This window comes from Doryrhamphus excisus, chromosome 9, assembly GCF_030265055.1.
Source record: "Doryrhamphus excisus isolate RoL2022-K1 chromosome 9, RoL_Dexc_1.0, whole genome shotgun sequence".
NCBI lineage: Eukaryota > Metazoa > Chordata > Actinopteri > Syngnathiformes > Syngnathidae > Doryrhamphus > Doryrhamphus excisus.
In genome coordinates this window covers 8,595,932-8,615,201 of record NC_080474.1, presented here as the reverse complement: position 1 = coordinate 8,615,201, position 19,270 = coordinate 8,595,932, and the positions used below count along the sequence as shown (strand labels likewise).

Genomic DNA, 19,270 nt, shown 5'->3' with positions numbered 1-19,270 from the left:
CACTCCCTTGGGTCCGAGTTTGTCTGATCGATGATGTAACGCTAATGATTGTGTGCGTGTAAGTGTTGAGTGTAACTTTGATGGAACGATCTGGATCAATATATGTTAAAGCCATAATGAGGAATTGATTAATTGTCCTGGAGATTACAGTACACGGTCTCATTCCCACACAGGGACGTACAATTCTATAATCATGTACGTCATCATGTATGTGTGTAATGTTTGAGGATTTTTTTTTAATGATTATATTACATAAAAGCATGCTTACAAGTCGACTCTTGTCAATGGTCTCGTGAAATGAATGGATCAGTTCAATTTGACACCACCAGGGGGTGTTGTAGTAAATTACCCTTAAATGTGTGGAAGTTATTTTTTCATTTATTAATTAGTATTGGTATTGATACTTCTTGATAGTAATTGACACGCTTTTGATACTTTGGTGACAGACTCTTGGCTGTTTCTAAAAAATATGGTCAAGGAAATTCCACATGGTAATAAGTGCATAATTAATAATTGGATTTTTAACATACAGTACACTAATGGTGGGTCGTCCAACTCTATTAGAAAACACTGAGATGTTCCTCTCTTTGTTCCGCTAAGTGGCTGAACTTCAGGTCAGATTATTATTAATTATAACAAATGGCTCACCGAAGGCAATCCAAGAGCAGGCTTTGTAAGTACACTGGGGGAAAAAAAACAACTCACACCATTCTAAACCATTTTAACATATCTGCCAAATGGAAACAATGGTGCAAATTGAGGAACGTCTCAGTGAAAAAATGAGAATACACAAATATGAACAGTCATATGAATATTCGTGGTGGGCAGTACATTTTGGTACAATTTCATGGAACAAATACTTGAATTTAAGTAGTAAATGTTGTAAATAATTCGTTCCAGCTTTGTTAACTGCTCCTACACCCGGAGAGTTGTGGTTGGGTCTTCTCAGGAAAACACTGTCCTTAGCATTTTGGAGGAGAATTGCAAGTTACAGGCTGAACTCCCGCCGAAGAGCTATAATTTGATGAAGATGCCATCAGAAGGATAGGGATGATGATTCCATTGTAGCACAGGTGTGTTCAAACCTTTTCCACCGAGAGTCACATCATGAAAAATGAAAGGTCACTTTGATAGCTTATAAAGCAACACATGTAACTATGCTAACAAGTTGTATATATTTCAAGAAAAAAATGCATCTCAGTTTTGTGATACAGGTTAAAAAGTATTAACTAGTCTTTTTCCCCCCATTTTTGCTGTTGTTTTAGTTTTAATTTTCACTATCTTTTTTAAAAATCTTCATAAATGTTCTTATTGTAATATTATAACTTTTTTAAAAACAACTTTTTTCCCCCAAAATAACAAAACAATCTGAAAAAAATTCTGCTACTAAAATGGCATTATTTATCCTCATAATATTTGCTTTTTCTCATAAAATCTTGATATTTTAACTTCATTGTAACTTATCTACTGTTGATTTTTGTGAGGCCACTCGTCCACCATGCAGTCTTCTCATAATATTATTTTGCTAACCCCCAAAAAAAAACACTTTAAAATTTGTGATTTCATTCGATTCCAACTTTTTTGTCTTAATATTTTAACCATCCTCTTACATCATATTTTTGGAAAGTGCCCCAGGCCAATAATAAAAAGGGCCCCGGGCGACACTTTGGACACCCTTGCTGTGGCCTGATGAAGCCTTCAGAGGGTGAGGTTTGTGTGCAGACGTTCAGTCGACTGGTAAAAACAGGGACACCTACAAGAAAATGTGGAGAGGAAGCAAAAGGGCTGTGAGAGCATTGTCACATTTCAAAGAAGAGTTCTCCCCACAACAGCTACTTCCGTTAATCTTCAGTCTCCATCTTAATCTGCAGTATCAACAGTGACCTTCATCATTGTGCCCTCACAATTTAAATGCATTGGCAACAAATTTGCGTTTTTCGTCATTCTTTCCCTTCAAGCAAGACAAATCATTTTTACACGCTTGAAAGCCGATGGATTTCAAGGAAAATGTGGGAAACAAATCCTTGTCGTTCCCTTGGGCAAGTCTGTGCAACAAACCCACTGGCTTTTTTATTTTTATTTTTTTGGCGGATGGGGGCAAGGAGAGAGAGATGATAGGATTTTAACAGCGTATTAGAAGCTGTGCTCTTCCCACACAAAAACACATCATAGGAAACCTCAAGCTCATCCACGGATGCAAGCAGCCACGCGGCCCTTGTATGTAGCAGTGTGTGTGTGTTTGTGTGTTAGTGCGTGTGCTCACTTAAACGTGGATGTGTGCTCCCTACTGACGGCTCGGAGCCAAACTAGGAGAGGAAGGACAGGATTGGGAGGGGAGGGGGGCACCTGTGGCTGTCAGTCCAACAAGAGCGAATGTAGTGTCAGGTTCTCTCTCTGTCCACTTCCACTCTGTTTCACTGAATCCGGGCATTGCGTCATGATTTAATGTAGCCGGCTTTGTGTTACAGTACAACCTCAGTTAGCGTACAGTTAGTGGGTTTTCTTTGGTTAATTTTATGGTTAAAATTGTGCCTTGGTTTGGGTTCATTTTCCAGTTAGTGTAAAATATGGCGTGCCTCTTGCCGTGTTATTAATACACAGTGTGAGTGGTGTGAAAAAGTGTTTGCTCCCATCCTGATTTCTTAATTTTAAAGTGTATTTCTTATGCTGGAGTCATGAACACTGACATAAACTGAGGCAAGTGGGGCCTGCAGTTCTTTGGATGTCGGTGTGGGGTCTTTTGTGACCTCTTGCATGAGGCATCGCTGCACTCTTGCCGTCATTTTGTTTGGCTGTCCTTTTTTTTCTACTGTGTAGTTTTGCCATTTTCATGCCATTTCACGCCATTTTCAGATCTTTTTGAAAAACACTCAAGATTGCCGCTTTGTTTTACATTTTTATTCTCTTGATCCAAATTAACTTACACTTATAGCACCTGTAGTATAGTATGTTTATTTGTTTCAGACATGCGTAATAAGTTACATTAAAAAACATCTCATGGTTAAATTTGCACAATTCCACATGTCTGAAAAGGAGTAGGAAGAGTTTATTGAATCCTACCCCCCTTCTCAATGTACATTGCTGAAACACTGAGGATAAATATGTGAATGCCAGATTACACATTTTGCCTCCAAAGAGGCAGGAAGAGCGTTCACTCCTCGGCACATAATAGAACAACAGAGTGAGACCTCATGTCTGTCATACATTTGCTTTGTCTGTGTGGGGGGAGGCAGTGCAAGCATACACACACAGTGTAGCAAGGGAGCCTCGTGAGGAGCAGTGCCAAGGTAATGTAGTAATGGAGCAAATGCTACAGCTTTCGTATGGAAATATTAACAATGAGCAAGGTGAGCCCATCAGCACAAACAAGCCAGTACGCCGAATATGTTCGAAAATGGTGGTGACATAAAAGGCAACAATATATCTTCATGAGACAGTTTTTCACTTTTCACTTCCACTATTTAAGAAAAATGTACACATGGATATGCAGAGCCTACCTCCCGAAAATTAACATTCACAGAGATGTTTTGTCGACAAAGTAAATTCAAAACGTGTAATTTCCTCCATCACAAAAGAAATGTTACTCTTTAATACAGTTATAAAGCCAGAATGCTGCAAATGTTTGACAGACAGTACGAATCGCTTATAAGAAAAGACATAAAACCACAGAAATTGTCAAAGATGACATATTAAGGGAAATGTTGTATTATTATGATGCATTATTGTTTTCATATATTACCATAACATTTGTGCTTAATTTGGTTTCAAGAAATGTTGACAATAATATCGTTTACGGTCAATTTGTGAGACAATGAATGCACCTGCATTGTTTTGTGACTTGGTTAAATAGAAATGTTTTTTATGCCCTGTGATATTTTTTCATTGTACTTTATTTCTATTAATGTTAAAACACCATCTCGTCTTGTTCTCGTGGACTCAATCTTGGTCTCGTCTGGGGACTCGGGTCTTGGTGACATCAAGTCTTGGTGATATAAGTCGTTGTAGTCGAGGTGATGTCATCTTCAATACTTGCCCACTTTCTTGATGTCTTTGACAGCAAGTGTGATACCTTCCTCCAGTCCTCCCTTTAACTCGTTGGCGCTCCAACCCCTGTTTCCTTTAGTCACATGCTTTCTTGGCGATGCCAGCGTTCTTCTCTGGCACAGACACAATCAGAGGAACACACCCTAACAAGACAATATGAAATGTGACACATCAAAACAAACCAAAAATAAAAGAAAGAAAGAAGGTCATGATGGAAAGACTATATAGCGCTTGCATCACCGCTGTTCTGTGCCAAGTCAACACATTACACGATGGGAGTGTGGGAGTCAGGTGACCTTTGGGAGGTTACTCACCTGTCAAGGGCCACACAAACACGTAGGCACATATGTTGTGGGAGAACAAACTCTGGAAAATGTGTGTTCTTCAAAGGCATATTTGGTGAGAATGCATCACCTGTTTGATCCGTAATACGTTCCGATGAAGGGTCCTCACGAGAACCTCTCGTGTGTTTCTGCCGAGCTCATCACATTTGTGGTGGGGTGAGAATGCCTATGTGTGCTTATGAAAATCTGACTTTAGAATATCCCAGTTTCTACTGTATGTAAAGCAAATCAGTTACTCAAACACAAGATATTCTTCACATTTTCCTTTGATTCATTAACTAAAATGGCATAAAAGTAGATATTCTTGTAGCGTTCCTTTTCTGATTAATTGTTAAGTGTTCACTGAATCGCACTAAAAAGCTCCGTAGAAGAGCAATTAACATGACTCTGGTCAGAGCTGATCGATAAAGTGGATAAAGGCGTGCAAATAGACTCCAAGTGCACTTATTCAGCCTTTAAGTCTCCCACTCAAAAATGTATTAAAATTACTTTTTAAAATGTTATTATTGTTTTTTTTCTTTCATTTTAACCAGAATGCTATTTTGGGGGTAAAGGGGTGGCCAGTTGGTTGTTGTCCAGACACTGTGGCAACACTCCTGCTGTGCGTCTGGCCATGGAGCCAAACATTTGTGGTCAGGGGCTATCAAAGAGAGAAAGAGAATGAAAATAGATTTTTTTTGTGTGTGAATGGTGACAGCCAGACATCCTGCTGATGTTTGAATGAATGAATTGCATGCAGGGATTCTTTTTTTACATGCAACATCGTATGTTTAAGCACTGATATGATAATAAATTCACTATAAATTCACTAACAACTATTTTAGTTCCGAACAGAACAGTATTTTTTCACATAAAGCGCTACTTTTTTGTGAGAACTGAACGTAATAATAATAAAAAAAGTGGATGCAATTTATTGTTGAAGCATTTTCCTGGACATCCTCCTGTGATTGAAATGTTTCTCACTTTCTTTCTCAGTGCTGGCACTTGCAACTCTCTTCAGCCCCATGGCGAGTTATCAATTAGAAATGCCTGAAGAGCAAGGCATTGTTTGGGTTCTCAATTTTGGAACATGGTTCATGGAACATGGTTACCAGGAGAATGGATTATTTTTTTTTTTTTACATGCAATACTGCAATAAGACCTTAGTTCAATTTCACCCTCGGCCATCTCTGTGTGGAGTTTGCATGTTCTCCCCGTGCATGCGTGGGTTTTCTCTGGGTACTCCGGTTTCCTCCCACATTCCAAAAACATGCTAGGTTAATTGGCCATTCCAAATTGTCCATAGGTATGAATGTGGGTGGGAATGGTTGTTTGTGTTTATGTGCCCCTGTGATTGGCTGGCCACCAGTCCAGGGTGTACCCCGCCTCTCGTCCGAAGACAGCTGGAATAGGCTCCAGCACCCACCTCGACCCTCGTGAGGTAAAGTGGTAGAAAATGAATGAATAAATACTGCAGTACAATTTACAGTACAACATTTTTGATGAAAACTGGGGCGTACAAAAACTGAGATTTGAATTAATTGAGAGATTTCCCTGACAAAAGTGGAACACAGAAAATGCCTTACCCGAAATCCAACCATCCACCCATTTTCTATGCACTTATGCCGCAATCATTTTAGAAATCAATACATTTTCTTCCATCGAAAAGTATATGAAATACGCAAAGCAGCGTATTTGTAATGATAATAATAATGATTACGAAAATGTATTCAAAGGTTTATATATTGGAATATTTCTCATACTGTTTTGCAGTGATTGGCTTGTGTATATGTGTGATAATGTAGTTATTCTCATATATCATTATTATTAGTAGTATTAAATAAATACATAAAACGTACACGTGGAAAATGTTTGTATTTTGTGAGCTCCCGCTGTAAATTTCCATCAATTTGTATTGCACTATAGTTATATATTGTACGTGGGTGTTTGTTATGCAATGTTTAAATGATGTATCTCCTCCTGCAGCTGTAATAACACCCACAGCGTTGCTGAAGCAGATCTGACATTCAAATACATTTCTGCTATTGGAAATCTTAATCATTCATCAAATACTATATTGCACCAGCTGATGTTGTTATCAGTCATGTATATTATCTGTTGTAATTACAGCCTTTGCAGTGTGTCAGACTGTGGAAGCATTGTTTATATACTGTATGTGGTTGTACTTTGCAGGTATGACTATGTAGAGATCCACGATGGGAACTCAGAATCTGCGGACTTGTTGGGAAAGCACTGCAGTAACATCGCCCCGGCACCAATTATATCATCTGGCCCCTCCCTGCACATCAAGTTTGTGTCGGACTACGCCCACCAAGGGGCGGGTTTCTCGCTGCGCTACGAAATCTTCAAAACTGGTAAGAAGATGTTTTATCTAGGTTGAACGTCAGTTGTTGGATCATGAGACCATCAAAAGATGCGGCAATTTAATAAATGGACTATTTTAGTAGTTACAGGGTATAAAACCTTTTTGAGACCTTCTAAATTTGTTTTTTGTACCATTGTTACAGCCCTGAAGGCATGAAATCACACCCTGAGAGTCACCTTTAAACTTGTATTATCCAATATAATAGACAAAATAATACAAAATAAGCCATTTTAGACATAAATAATAATAATAAGATAAGATAGCTTCATGCGTCAGCATGCATAGCTCCTGCGGTGGCTTTTGTCTGCCTCATCAGTGTAACGTTACTGACACATAGAGACCGGTGTCGAATACTACTCTACTGCCACAATGCACTTTGATTACTCGACTAACAAGCAAAGACCCCACCCAGTGAACATTCACACAGCCATTCTCTACCTTGCTAACCTGCTGCTAGCATTCGGCTGGAGTCAACTCTAGGGAGCTGACATCACACACATCATGTCCTAGGCCCCTTCTTAAAGCTGCACACAAGTCACAGATACTGAATTATGCTTCATATCAGTCTTCATATCATGTCTTCTTTATTTTTGTAATTTTGTTCATTTTGCTAATTCTTATGCATGAAAATGCTTAATTTATATTTTTTACCAATAAGAGGTCGTATGCAACCACCAAACAGCCATCATTTTTTATCTTTCAGGGAGCAATGTGAAAATAGGCACTTTTTTTCTGCAGCAAATATAACATTTAGAAATATTTAGGGCCTAAACCTGGCCTGGCCTGAAAATTGGAATCTAATGTAATAATGACAACAATCACTTTCCTTGTAAATGTTGCAAACATTCCATATGTATGACAGGCCCCTGTCTACATGCGAGACTTGTTGCGTCCCTATACCCCCTCTCGGAGGCTGAGATCGTTAGATCAAAATTTACTCATGGTCCCTCGTAGTCGTTTTAGGACCCGAGGAGACCTATCTTTTCAGGTTGTTGCGCCGAGGCTCTGGAATGACCTTCCACCCTCCCTACGTTCGCTTGACTCTGTCGATGCATTTAAGAGTAACCTTAAAACTCACTTGTTTTTGCAGGCATACCCAGCTCAGTAGATTTAGGGTACTATGACCATCATATATTTATGTATTGTATTTATTGTATTTTTTTATGTGTATTTTAACTCTGTGTTTTGCCTTTTTTGAAGCACTTTGTGACTTCTGTCTGAGAAAGGTGCTATATAAATAAAACTTACTTACTTACTTACATATTGGAGGATAATATATTAATATCAAGCTAGCATGAGCATTTGCAGTTGGAGGTGTGAGCCATGGGTAAAAAATATACCATGTTGTGGGCGTCTCAGTTACTCGCAAATGGCTGAATCTATGGTATAAACAAATTGTCCTGTGAATAATATTTGTTTTGGACAACTTGACACAATTTACTTATGATATAAATGAATCAATGATATAGATCTGTACATACTTCAATCAGAGTCAAATCTCAGTGGCTAGATGTGAACGTTCTGATAAAGTTCTCACATTTTGCTCCTGTCACAAAGCCATTTTTTGTGGAAACTAAAGTCTAAACTATGTTGTAGCTTCTGAGGAAGAACCAGAGTCATGATATCTCAACAGTGTTATCTTTCCCACCCTGTTTTGTTAAAAGCAATTGCTGCTATCCTACAAGTATTGTCTACGTCACACCAGTTGGTAATTATCTTAGCGTGACAACCGCTCTTGCGCTCTTGCTATGTGAAAGCTCAGCAATGTTCCGTGAAATACATGGCGGATCTACCGTTACGGCTCTGATGTGCCAATTTTGCAGGATCTCAGTGTGAAAGAGACTTCTATTTGGAGCATTTATCTCTTTAAAGACGGCATTTGAACTTGTGACCCCCAAATAAGTAGAAGTACCCCTTTGCAAGCAGGCTGATAGAGACCATATCACGAGTTAGCAACTAATAGGAGACCCAACATGCTTCATTAGGTGACCAGACCTCATTTGTCTCCCAGATGTCATGGGAGACAGCTAGCGGCTAAGGACCGACTCAGCACAGGACCCCTGAGACCCCTTTAGACAGTCCATGCGAGACATCCCTGCCCTTCATGGCCCCCTCTCTTAGAGTTACGTACATCTTTGTGTGTGTGATACAGCTCTCCTTCACGCTGTCGTGGGTCAGCCAAATCAACTCTAACGGAGACCACAGACGCACGTGGGGGCACATAGTGTTGGCCCCACAGCCATCTTGGTTCCTTCCCCCGAAAGCATTCCTCACATGCCTGCTTAATTGAGTCCTGAGTCCTGCAACACACTGTCACACACAGGGCGAGCTGGGGTTACTAACACAACACGTGCACTGTCCGTGTTTCCCACTTCCTGCCACCAGCCTGTCAGGGTTTCTACTGTGTGATTCTTTGGAACTCAATGCCCCTCAATTGACTTCACGTCGAGTGTCAGAGATCACACATGGAACATTAAGCCACTAAGAGAAAAGCTGCTTTTGGCTGTTGTGAAACGTCAAGGTGAACAACTGATTGGTGTATGATGACACTGAGTGCTGAGTTTGCATTTTGCTGGCACTGACACATGTTACATATGACTCTTATAACTGAAAACCTAAGGGTTGTTAGTTTTATCACGTTAGTTTTGTAAAGTTTTGTATGGATATAGAGCTAACATTTCTACCTCCGTGCCACTGATTAAAATTATGGAGGAAATCACCAACGCTATAGATCATAGGAAGTGTGCAGCCGCAGTATTCATGGTTCGGACAAAAGCCTTTGATACAATCAATCATGACATCCTAATAACTAAATTAGAAAGGTACGGAATAAGAGGATTAGTTCTGAACTGGGCCAAAAGCTACTTAGCTGACAGGAAGCAATACGTACAGCTAGGAGAATACACATCTGCAAGTTCATATATTACGTGCGGAGTTCCCCAGGGGTCAATACTGGAGCCAAAACTGTTCAACTTGTACATCAATGATATCGCCAAAGTTATGAAAGACTTAAAGCTGGTATTATATGCGGATGATACCACTGCTTTTTGTTCTGGAGGGAGTACAGACAAAATCATTAGACAGGTCAGAGAAGAAATTGTCACAATAAAAGGATGGTTTGATGATAATAGATTGTCCTTGAACCTAAGTAAAACTAAAATCATGCTGTTTGGTAACAGCAGAAAGGACACGCACCAGCAAATACAAATAGACGCTGTGGACATTGAAAGGGTGAAGGAAAATAAATTTCTGGGGATCACAATAGATGAAAATATGAGCTGGAAACCTCATATTACAAATATACAACATAAGGTGGCAAGAAATATTTCAGTATTGAACAAAGCAAAATTTGTTTTCAATCAGAAATCACTCCACACTCTTTATTGCTCTCTGGTTCTACCACATCTTACTTATTGTGTGGAAATATGGGGTAATAACTATAAAAGCAATCTTCACTCGCTAAATGTACTGCAAAAAAGGTCAGTAAGGATAATTCATAATGCCGCCTACAGAGAACATACTAACTCCTTATTTCTAAAATCACAAATACTTAAACTTGCTGATATATTTAATCTTCAGACAGCTAAAATAATGCATAAGGCTAAAAATAACCAATTACCTAAAAATGTCCAATACTTCTCTACAAGGGAGGAGAAATATGATCTCAGGGAAGAACTAAATTTTAAACACTTATATGCTAGGACTACGTTAAAAAGCCATAGCATTTCAGTATGTGGAATCAAACTATGGAATGGATTGAGTAAGGACCTCAAACAATGCACAACGATGAGCCAATTCAAGAAACAATATAAGCAGTTGATGTTTGCTAAATACAAAGATGAAGAGTCTTGAACCAGTCATGATGTGCTATATATATCACTATATTGACACTTACTATGGTACACATAATGTCATTGTATGGTCATATCACCTCGTACTTCAGTACGGGACAAAAAATTACAAAATTAAAAAATTAAAAACAAAACAAAAAAAAACAAAGAACAAACTATTATGGAAAGCAGGAAGTGAACAAATGTAACAGTTACTGATTGTAAAAGTACCAGATGGAGGGGTAGGATTTAATAAGCTTTGCTTCTTCCTACTCCTTTTGGACATGTGGAACTGTGAACTGATTATGTGATGCATTCAATTGTAATCTGATGCATGTTCAAATGAAATAAAACCAATACCATTACCATTACCAAAGGCTGTTTCTTCACCTTAGCTTCTCTACCTGGTTCTTTGGACCAGTTGACAACTTCTTTGGAGAAGTTCTCAACAAGAAAGATTGATGAAGGGCCCAGAATGACCGTCCACACAGTCCAGCAGTTGCCACACCCCTCTAGAAAGTCAAAGTTACGTTTGTGTGGACGTGAGAGTTAAGAGAACAATGCAATGTATTTTTCCATCAGCCATATGGACGACTTGTGCGACTCTGATTGTGCTATGTGAGTGTGTTGTATGTGTCAACACGGCTTCCTATGAGAATCTATTAGACTGATAATGGACTGAGCGAATTGAGTCATTGACTCAATCAAAAAGTGTAATATTTAGCCATTTAAATGAGAACAAGAAAACCTAAAAATGCAACATAAAAAAGAAGTCTTCCACACACCACGATCTTGCATGTATGTCTTTATGAAGTCTTCCCTGGCAAGCGTACTGCCATTTGCCACAACAGTTAATATGCTGGAACATGTTTAACAAGATCTTGTTATCCTGGAAGGTTCAACTGAACGTCTGTTTGTGTGGGTGACTGGATTTCATGTGTGTGTGTCTTATACACACCTTATAGTCACATGATCAAATGTCTCAATATGCATCTGTTCATTGGCTCCCATTGCACATGTTGTATTTACCATCCTCTGTCCTATTAAGTAGTGTTTATCTATGTTAATCTATGTGTCTGACTCTACATATGTTTTTTGGACTTGGACAAAGCCTTCAACCGTGTCCATTGCCTTGTCCTGTGGGGGCATTCTGAGAGTCAAGATTGCTTACTCCTTGCCATTTGTTCCCTGTACAAGCGGAGCAGGAGCCTGGTTTTCATTGCCTGTTCCTGGTGAACGTTGGTCTGTGCCAAGGCTGCCCTTTGTCCCAGATTCTGTTCATACATTTTATGATCAGATTTTTATGTGCAGCCAAATGAGTAGAGGGGATCCAGTTTGGGGACCTTAGGATCTCATCTCTGCTATTCCAGATGATGTGGTCCTGATGGCCTTCAGGTGTGAAGGTCATTGTGAGGTTTCTGGGATGAGTCTCAGCCCCTCCAAATCTGAGGCTGTGTTTTCAGTCGGAAACCGGTGGATGGCACTGTTTGAGTCTGCAGTAGTGGCTGCTGTATCGGACCAAAGGGAGATCTGAGTCTGAAGGCAAAGTTTAATGGACCATCTATGTTCCCATCCTCACCTATGGTCACCTATTGTGTCTTGACTGAAAGAGCGACATCGTGGATACAAGCTGTCGAAAGGCTGAGGAGCTCAATCATCCTTGGAGGAGCTAGGAGTAGAGCTGTTGCCCCTTCACATCAATTGAGGTTGCTCAAGCATGGTCAGGATGGCTTGAGGATGCCTCCCTGTTGTGGTGTTCCGGGCATGCCCAGCCTGAAGGGGGCCCCTTGGCAGACCTCGGACACACAGTAGAGATGTATCACAGCTGGACTGGGAACACCTTGTTGTCCTACCGGTGGACCGTATACGTCTGGACTTCCCTACTGAGCAAGAAGCAGAAGACAGTGGAGTGGGTATGTGGTGTTTGGTAACTAGTGTTATTGTGCCGTTATTGTATTCTAGCAACCGTTTGTCTAATGGATGACTCTTTCCAACGTTACGCTCTTACCATTACCGACAGTGGAATGTGTCGCATTACTAAGCACTGATATCTGTATCATCGATCTGGATGTGGCTTCTGTTGCTGATGTTCACTGCTACATAGAAAGTTAATGGAATAGTTCGCATTTTTTGACATGAAGTTGAATGATGGGATTTGGGTGCTGAAGAAAGTAGTTCCAGCTCGTTGCTGGGGACTGGCTATTATTTTCTCTGCCGTCTAAAACCTGTTCTATGTACACAAAAGGCATATCTCGTACAGGTGTACTGTTTATCTAGTGGCCACAATAAAAGGCCGCTACAAAAAATATGCTTAACTGTTTAACTGCACCTATTTTGTTATGTATATTTATGATTTGCTCCCCTGCTTGGAGTCCTTCATCCCTTAGAGAGGATGATTTTAGTGGGGGTCTCTGTATTAATCCTTGTCTGTGTTGGAGGAGATTGTCTGACTCTTTTTTTTGTTCTGCTGACCAGCCAGGCCCTCCGAGTAGCAGTCTAGTCTGTCTGGAAAGGAATTACTTTGTCTTACAGCATACAGTATGTCTCTGAAATACGGGCATATATTTACATAAAATGCATTACCACCTTTCTCAGAGAAAGGTGTGTGATTGTTGGAAAGGGATTGAAAAACACAAAAGTGCATGAATTGAACAACACACATCTGTTACTATGGTTGCTGTCGTAAAATTACAACCAATGCAAACGTCGCTCAGACAGGGCATCCAATCAAATGCTCCTGTCTAGGCAGCACGCCCCCAGCTGTTATTGTGACCCAGAATTCACCAGACACACACCCACACATACACATACAGTATGTATACACAGATATAGGCTGGACGGCTGTACACACATACAGTATATGTCTGCACGACATATTCACTAACACGCTGCAGTACAAAGAACAAAGGATGTTATATCGATGTAACCTAAGAGTATCACTATGTGTCATGTCCCAGTCTAAAGTTACTAATATTATATGTGTAACCACCAATAATGAAGTACTGTGACTTTACAGTGGAATAGATAAACACACTCACACACTAAACAAATTGCCTAATTAATCTAATCCTATTTAGAGTTTCAGTTACTAATAATATTTTAATGATGAAAAACTACTCAAATGTATTCCATCATATCACAGTCACCTTCATATATTGTGATGCCTTGTTGCAACACTTAATTACTGTTTTGTACTGTGAACTGTGAGTCTTACTCAGACTTTACATTTGACAAATCATTTTTACTGACTTGCAATGCAGTTATAAACACATCTCTTCTCATCACATCTCACTGTCCAAACACAGGGTGGGACACTTTCCATTGCCCCCCTCCACAATCTACCCAGCAACACAAATCACAAGTCACACAGTCCAACAACAGCATACGGAATGAACATGTCCAAGGAAAAGCAAAAAAAAAAGACGAAAAAAACACTGTCTAACAATAAGTATTTAATAATATTAAAATTTTTAAAAGCATCAAGTTGGAAAGAGGCGTTAAAAGAGGCATGAAAGTATGGAACATATCACATGGGAAAGGAGGGCGGAAGTGTTTATGCGATGTGCATGAACTTGAAGTAATGAGAAGGGAATAAAATTGCTGCTGGCAACCAAACTGGTCAGGCGACCACTGTAGACACACACACACACACACACACACGCACACAAATGCTTAGAGTCACGCAGACCCACATTATTGAGGGGGTAGGGTGGAAGTGGGAGGGACACCCCATAAGAGTAGGTATGTGTGCGTGTGATGTCATTGCACGCGTGAGAAGCTCATGGTATTAAGCAAAACAGACTGAGCAGACATCGAGCGTGATTGTCTGCATTTTCATTTGCATTGTTTGTAAACAAACTACTACTGCGCCCAAACTCAACCTACACCAATGTTAGGAAGACTTTTAATGTTCACTGATCATTTATTCAGCTTTTTTATTTGTAAATAAATATGATTGCATTGCATACCATATTAACTCATTTGTGGGGTTGCATTTATTTTTATGTTTAATGAGCTTTGTAGCAAATTTATTAATATATAAAGGTTTACTTAATGGGTATTAAATAATTAAATTATTCAAATTATTTTATTAATGTTGAACTAACTAATTCCTTTAAGGACCACATGCAAGACTCCACACTGTTCAAGTGTTAGTGACTTTCTCTTCATTTACTTGTGTAAACATGCATGCACAAGGGTAGACACCCAAACAGACTGGAGGGAAATGGGTTACTATAAGAGGCTTAGACAGACGTGTGTGTGTGCGTATGTACTATGTCTGGGTGTTAGACCATACACGGTCGAGTAAACTAGAATAATGGTGCTAGATGCCACTATATCAATTGTGTGTGAGAGAGTACTGAGTGAAGGAAGTTTTAAGGCTCAGATTACACTGCTCACTTCTGAACGTGTGTGAGTTTAATACATGAGTGTGCATGTGTGTGTTTAGTCAACGCTATTAACTGGGTGACCCCCCGACCATAACGTGTCAACATACTGTATTTGGACAAAAGAAGCAGGATCTTGATGTACGCAGGGTCTAGAAAGATAAACCAGCAGTTATATTTCTATTTGAAAAAAAACATTTCAGGATGTACTTGTTCATGTGCTACTAGATTATTATCAGCAGTTTGAAGTTATGTCTTTCTGTCATTCTAGGTTCGGACTGTTCTAGAAACTTCACCAGTCCCTCAGGTCTCATTGAGTCGCCAGGATTCCCCGACAAATACCCCCATAACCTGGAGTGCTCCTTCATCATCATTGTGCCACCCAGCATGGATGTGACCCTCACTTTTCTCACCTTTGACCTGGAGAATGACCCTTTGCCTGGAGCCGAGGGGGACTGCAAGTACGACTGGCTGGAAGTTTGGGATGGACTTCCTGGAGGTGAGGCACTGGTCTTAGCCACCATTGTTGTTTCAGCACTGCTACATGCTAAATGTCTAACTACAATGTTGACGCTGTTGTCGTAGGTATTGTTTACATATTATTCAATATTGGAGCCAAATTGGTACTTTTGAAAAAGAAGACATACATGTTGACCAAAAACAATGGGTTTTATGACATGCATGGTGAAGGGAATCATTTGAATAATGCCCTGACATAGGCTCCAGCATACTCCGCAACCCTAGTGAAGATAAGCGGCATAGAAAAAGGATGGATGGATATTTTAATAATCTAAATAAAATCAGAACTTAAAGCAGCAGCAATACAGAACCCGGATAATCTGCAAAAAAAACGACATGCTCTTGTTGTAATATTCAAGTTAAAGATTCCACTGTTTGTGAATGCGCCTCGTGTCTCCGTGACCTTAGTGGGTAAATGATGAGGGAGTGTTGTGTTACTGTCGTGGACAGCACTACGGCCAAATAATGGTATTGAACATTTTGCCTCTTTTGAGGGAGCTCGATCTTTTGGCTGTGCTGCCTAAAAGTAGACGGCTTTTTTTTGTCAATATTGCTCCTCAGATTATTTTTGTTGTTGATGAAATTGATTTCTTACCAAAATGGTAATTCTAGTATATGAAATGTTTATTATTTAGACAGTGACTGATTGAACGTGCAAGTCTGTAGCGAAGACTGGCATTGTCAAACACAAAGGGCCTCTGCTTTTCTTTCCTGCTGCTCATTTTCCTCACCTTTCCAGCTGGCTTGTGTGTACCTGCCCCCAGAAAAAAGATGAGAAAAGGCGCCGGCTTGTTCACCTCCTCTAGTTCACTTCAAAGAACCGTCTCTAAGAGCCACTTTGTTCACTATCAACACATCACTAACATCTCCTGCCGTTTGCCAACGTCTAGAAAACCTACAATTTCGTTTCTCAGACAGAATCGCTCAGTGCCACAGTGGTAATTGATCATTTAGTCATTCTCACCAAAATGCAATAGGGTCTTCCTCATCCTACATACCACTCCTATATGGAGTATTTTTTCCCCCTACAAATTATACATGTCCTAGTACTCTCAGAAAGACTGTCCCACAGTAGCTACTACGCTGATTTCACGGTGGACTACACTTACTGAAGTGAAATGAAGAGTGCTTCTCCCTGCCTACATCTGTATTGATTTAGGTAGAATAGCAACTATTTTAGTAGCTATGCGTTGGTAGATAAAACGCTAAGCTTCCAGGCAAAATGTTGGCACCTACCTAGGAGAAAGCACATATATTTTCATGGGGAAAATAAAATAGGAGTTGCTGAGTGGAGCGAAGGAAAAAAATGTGAGGTGAGGGGGTTAGGATATTTCTGTTCTTGCTGCTGTAACTACTGGAGAGAGTTGAGAGGGACAAATCCACAGCACATAAAGTCTGGATACAGATGAGATGGAAGGGGGGTGCTGTGGAATGCATTAGCAGAGGAACCAAAGGACAGAAATGTTAAGATGAATAAGTGGAGGCCTGGAGACCTCTGGTTTGCCTCCAGGAAAAGGATGGAGTAGAATGAAATAGAAGGATTTAGAAGAAGGCCAGATAGTCGGATTAGAAGAAGAAACATTCCACTGGGATATGGATAAATACAGCCGACCCTACATAATGTGGCACCCTTGGTATGTCACCCCACCCCGTCTGTGATTTACATACGCAAAATAAATTGAATTCCATCGTTTTTATCCATTGTCTTTAATTTGGAAGATAACATAAAGTGAATTTGGATTCCTTATTTATAAATGGAATATTTCCGTAGTTCGAACATAGAAAACCTGTTCACGGCCTTCTAAATATGTTTTGTTTTGTTTTGTTTTTTCACATCATTTGCGTTCATTATCCCAAATATGAAGTGGTATGACATCCCCATCAGTAATGTAGTGAATCACATAATGAGGTTTGCACATTTGGAAGTGAGCCCTGACAGAAGTTTGGGAGGGCTCTGAACACACCGTTTCAGAGAGTTTTATCTGTGTGAATTTTATCTGTTTTTTTTTTTATCTGTATTATCAGCGTGATGTGGTCAGGGTTGACTGTATTTCCTAACAGGCCAGTTGGCTCTGCCAAAATAAATATTTAATATTTAATTATACTGAATGTAGTCCATTTAGTTTTATCACATTTAAACTGCTGTACTATAGGAACATTTTAATTGCACATCATGCTACTCATAAAATTGCTTGTAACTTATAAACAAGTGAAACAGCAATCCATTTATGAATATCTCTAAACATGAATATATTGGCAGAGGCAAAGACCAGTCCGCGGGAACACACCAATTAAACAGGGCAGTTAAAAAATATCTTTCTTGTTTCTATTCAAGAGGTTTGAGTTGAAAACGTGTGGGAAAATCCAGTGAGGTAACAGTAATACTGAGGAAGGAAGGACATTTTGAGGATGTTTGAAAGGAAGGAAATCCACAGGATGAGAAAAAGGTGAAGGACTTTCAGTGTGACTTCTTGGAGAGGGCAAGAGAAGCAGGAAAAGATAACGACAAGTTGATGAAGTAATGATACCAGAGTTACATAACCTTAATGTTTTGTGCTCTTGCATGTTTGCTCAAATGGTGTCCCATTATGAATTCACAGGCTAAATTCAAAAATATACAACAGAAAATTGTAACTTCACAGTTCTTAGTATCCTTTCAGTTTCATTTCATTCAATTTAACTCCCTCCCTCTCTTCTCTTCTCCTCACCACGATCAGGAGAAGAGTTATTACTATTGTTTGCTCAAGAGGCCTATTTCAAATATCCACCCATTCCAAAAGGAAAAAAAAATCAATAGCACTGATCGATTGCTCGCTGTTTTCTCATCTTCTGCCTCCTCCACAAAGTTCAACATGTGTGTGTCTGTATGTGAGGGAGTGTTCTTATGAATGTGATATCTGGGCTCTGAAGCCTTCAAACACACACACACACACACACACACACACACACACACCCTGCGGCCCGATATCATGCTCATCTGTTTGTGATGACATATACAAGTTGCTGTTTCAGAGAAGACAACGGAGGATGCATCACTCAGGTCTTTGGATTTACACACACACACTTACACAAGTGTACAGTGTCAAATTGTGTGCAGCTCACACAGAGAGCAATAAATGACAGGAAGGGGAGTGGCATCATGATGAGGTGTGGTCATCATGATTGGAATTAGAGCATTTGGGGGCAAGGATATTAGCAACATGGAGTCATCAAAGAATGGTTGGGATGGTACAACTTGTATAGTTTAGACAAAAATGTCAAGTTACAAGAAAAATCTCATGCTGAGAGATGAAACATTTATGAATACAGTGGAACTTGGGTTTTTGAATTGAAAATATAATGAAAATAAAATATAATGTCAATCCAATTAACCTGTCTCAAAGATGATTAACGATAAATGAGAAATGAAATATATATATGAACATTTAATATGAGTTTTTCTTGTAATGAAGACTTGTTGGTGAACACGGTCATGAGTGGAGGGAGAAAGGGAGGAAACAGCAGAGCCGTGTACTTTTTTGCGTTACACTGTGCTTATTCAAGGAAGAAAAGAGCCAGATATGAGTTGTTAATTGTTTTTGTGCGTTCTATGTACAAGTAAACCACACACACACAGATAATAAGGATGATCAATGGACTTCCTAGCCGGAATCTGTCTATAGTGTCCTAACTCTAAATGACCCACTATCCATTTTTCACAGAGACAAAATCACCAACGTGTGGATTTGGGCACTCAATTCCGTGTCTTAGTTTGTTAAAGGTACAGTTTGGCCGCACGAT

The 19,270-nt window shown here is 39.7% G+C and overlaps 1 protein-coding gene across 2 annotated transcripts in view; it reads left to right on the top strand.

Annotated features, from left to right (window-relative positions):
* The window catches only part of LOC131135492 (neuropilin-2-like), a 109,547-nt gene that overhangs the window by 22,614 nt on the left and 67,663 nt on the right, over window positions 1-19,270 (top strand). For both annotated transcript variants that reach the window (XM_058081458.1, XM_058081459.1), the window contains exons 3-4: window positions 6,561-6,742; window positions 15,243-15,470. In XM_058081458.1, coding sequence (XP_057937441.1) covers window positions 6,561-6,742; window positions 15,243-15,470 — 410 coding nt within the window. The remainder of the gene's footprint in view (window positions 1-6,560; window positions 6,743-15,242; window positions 15,471-19,270) is intronic.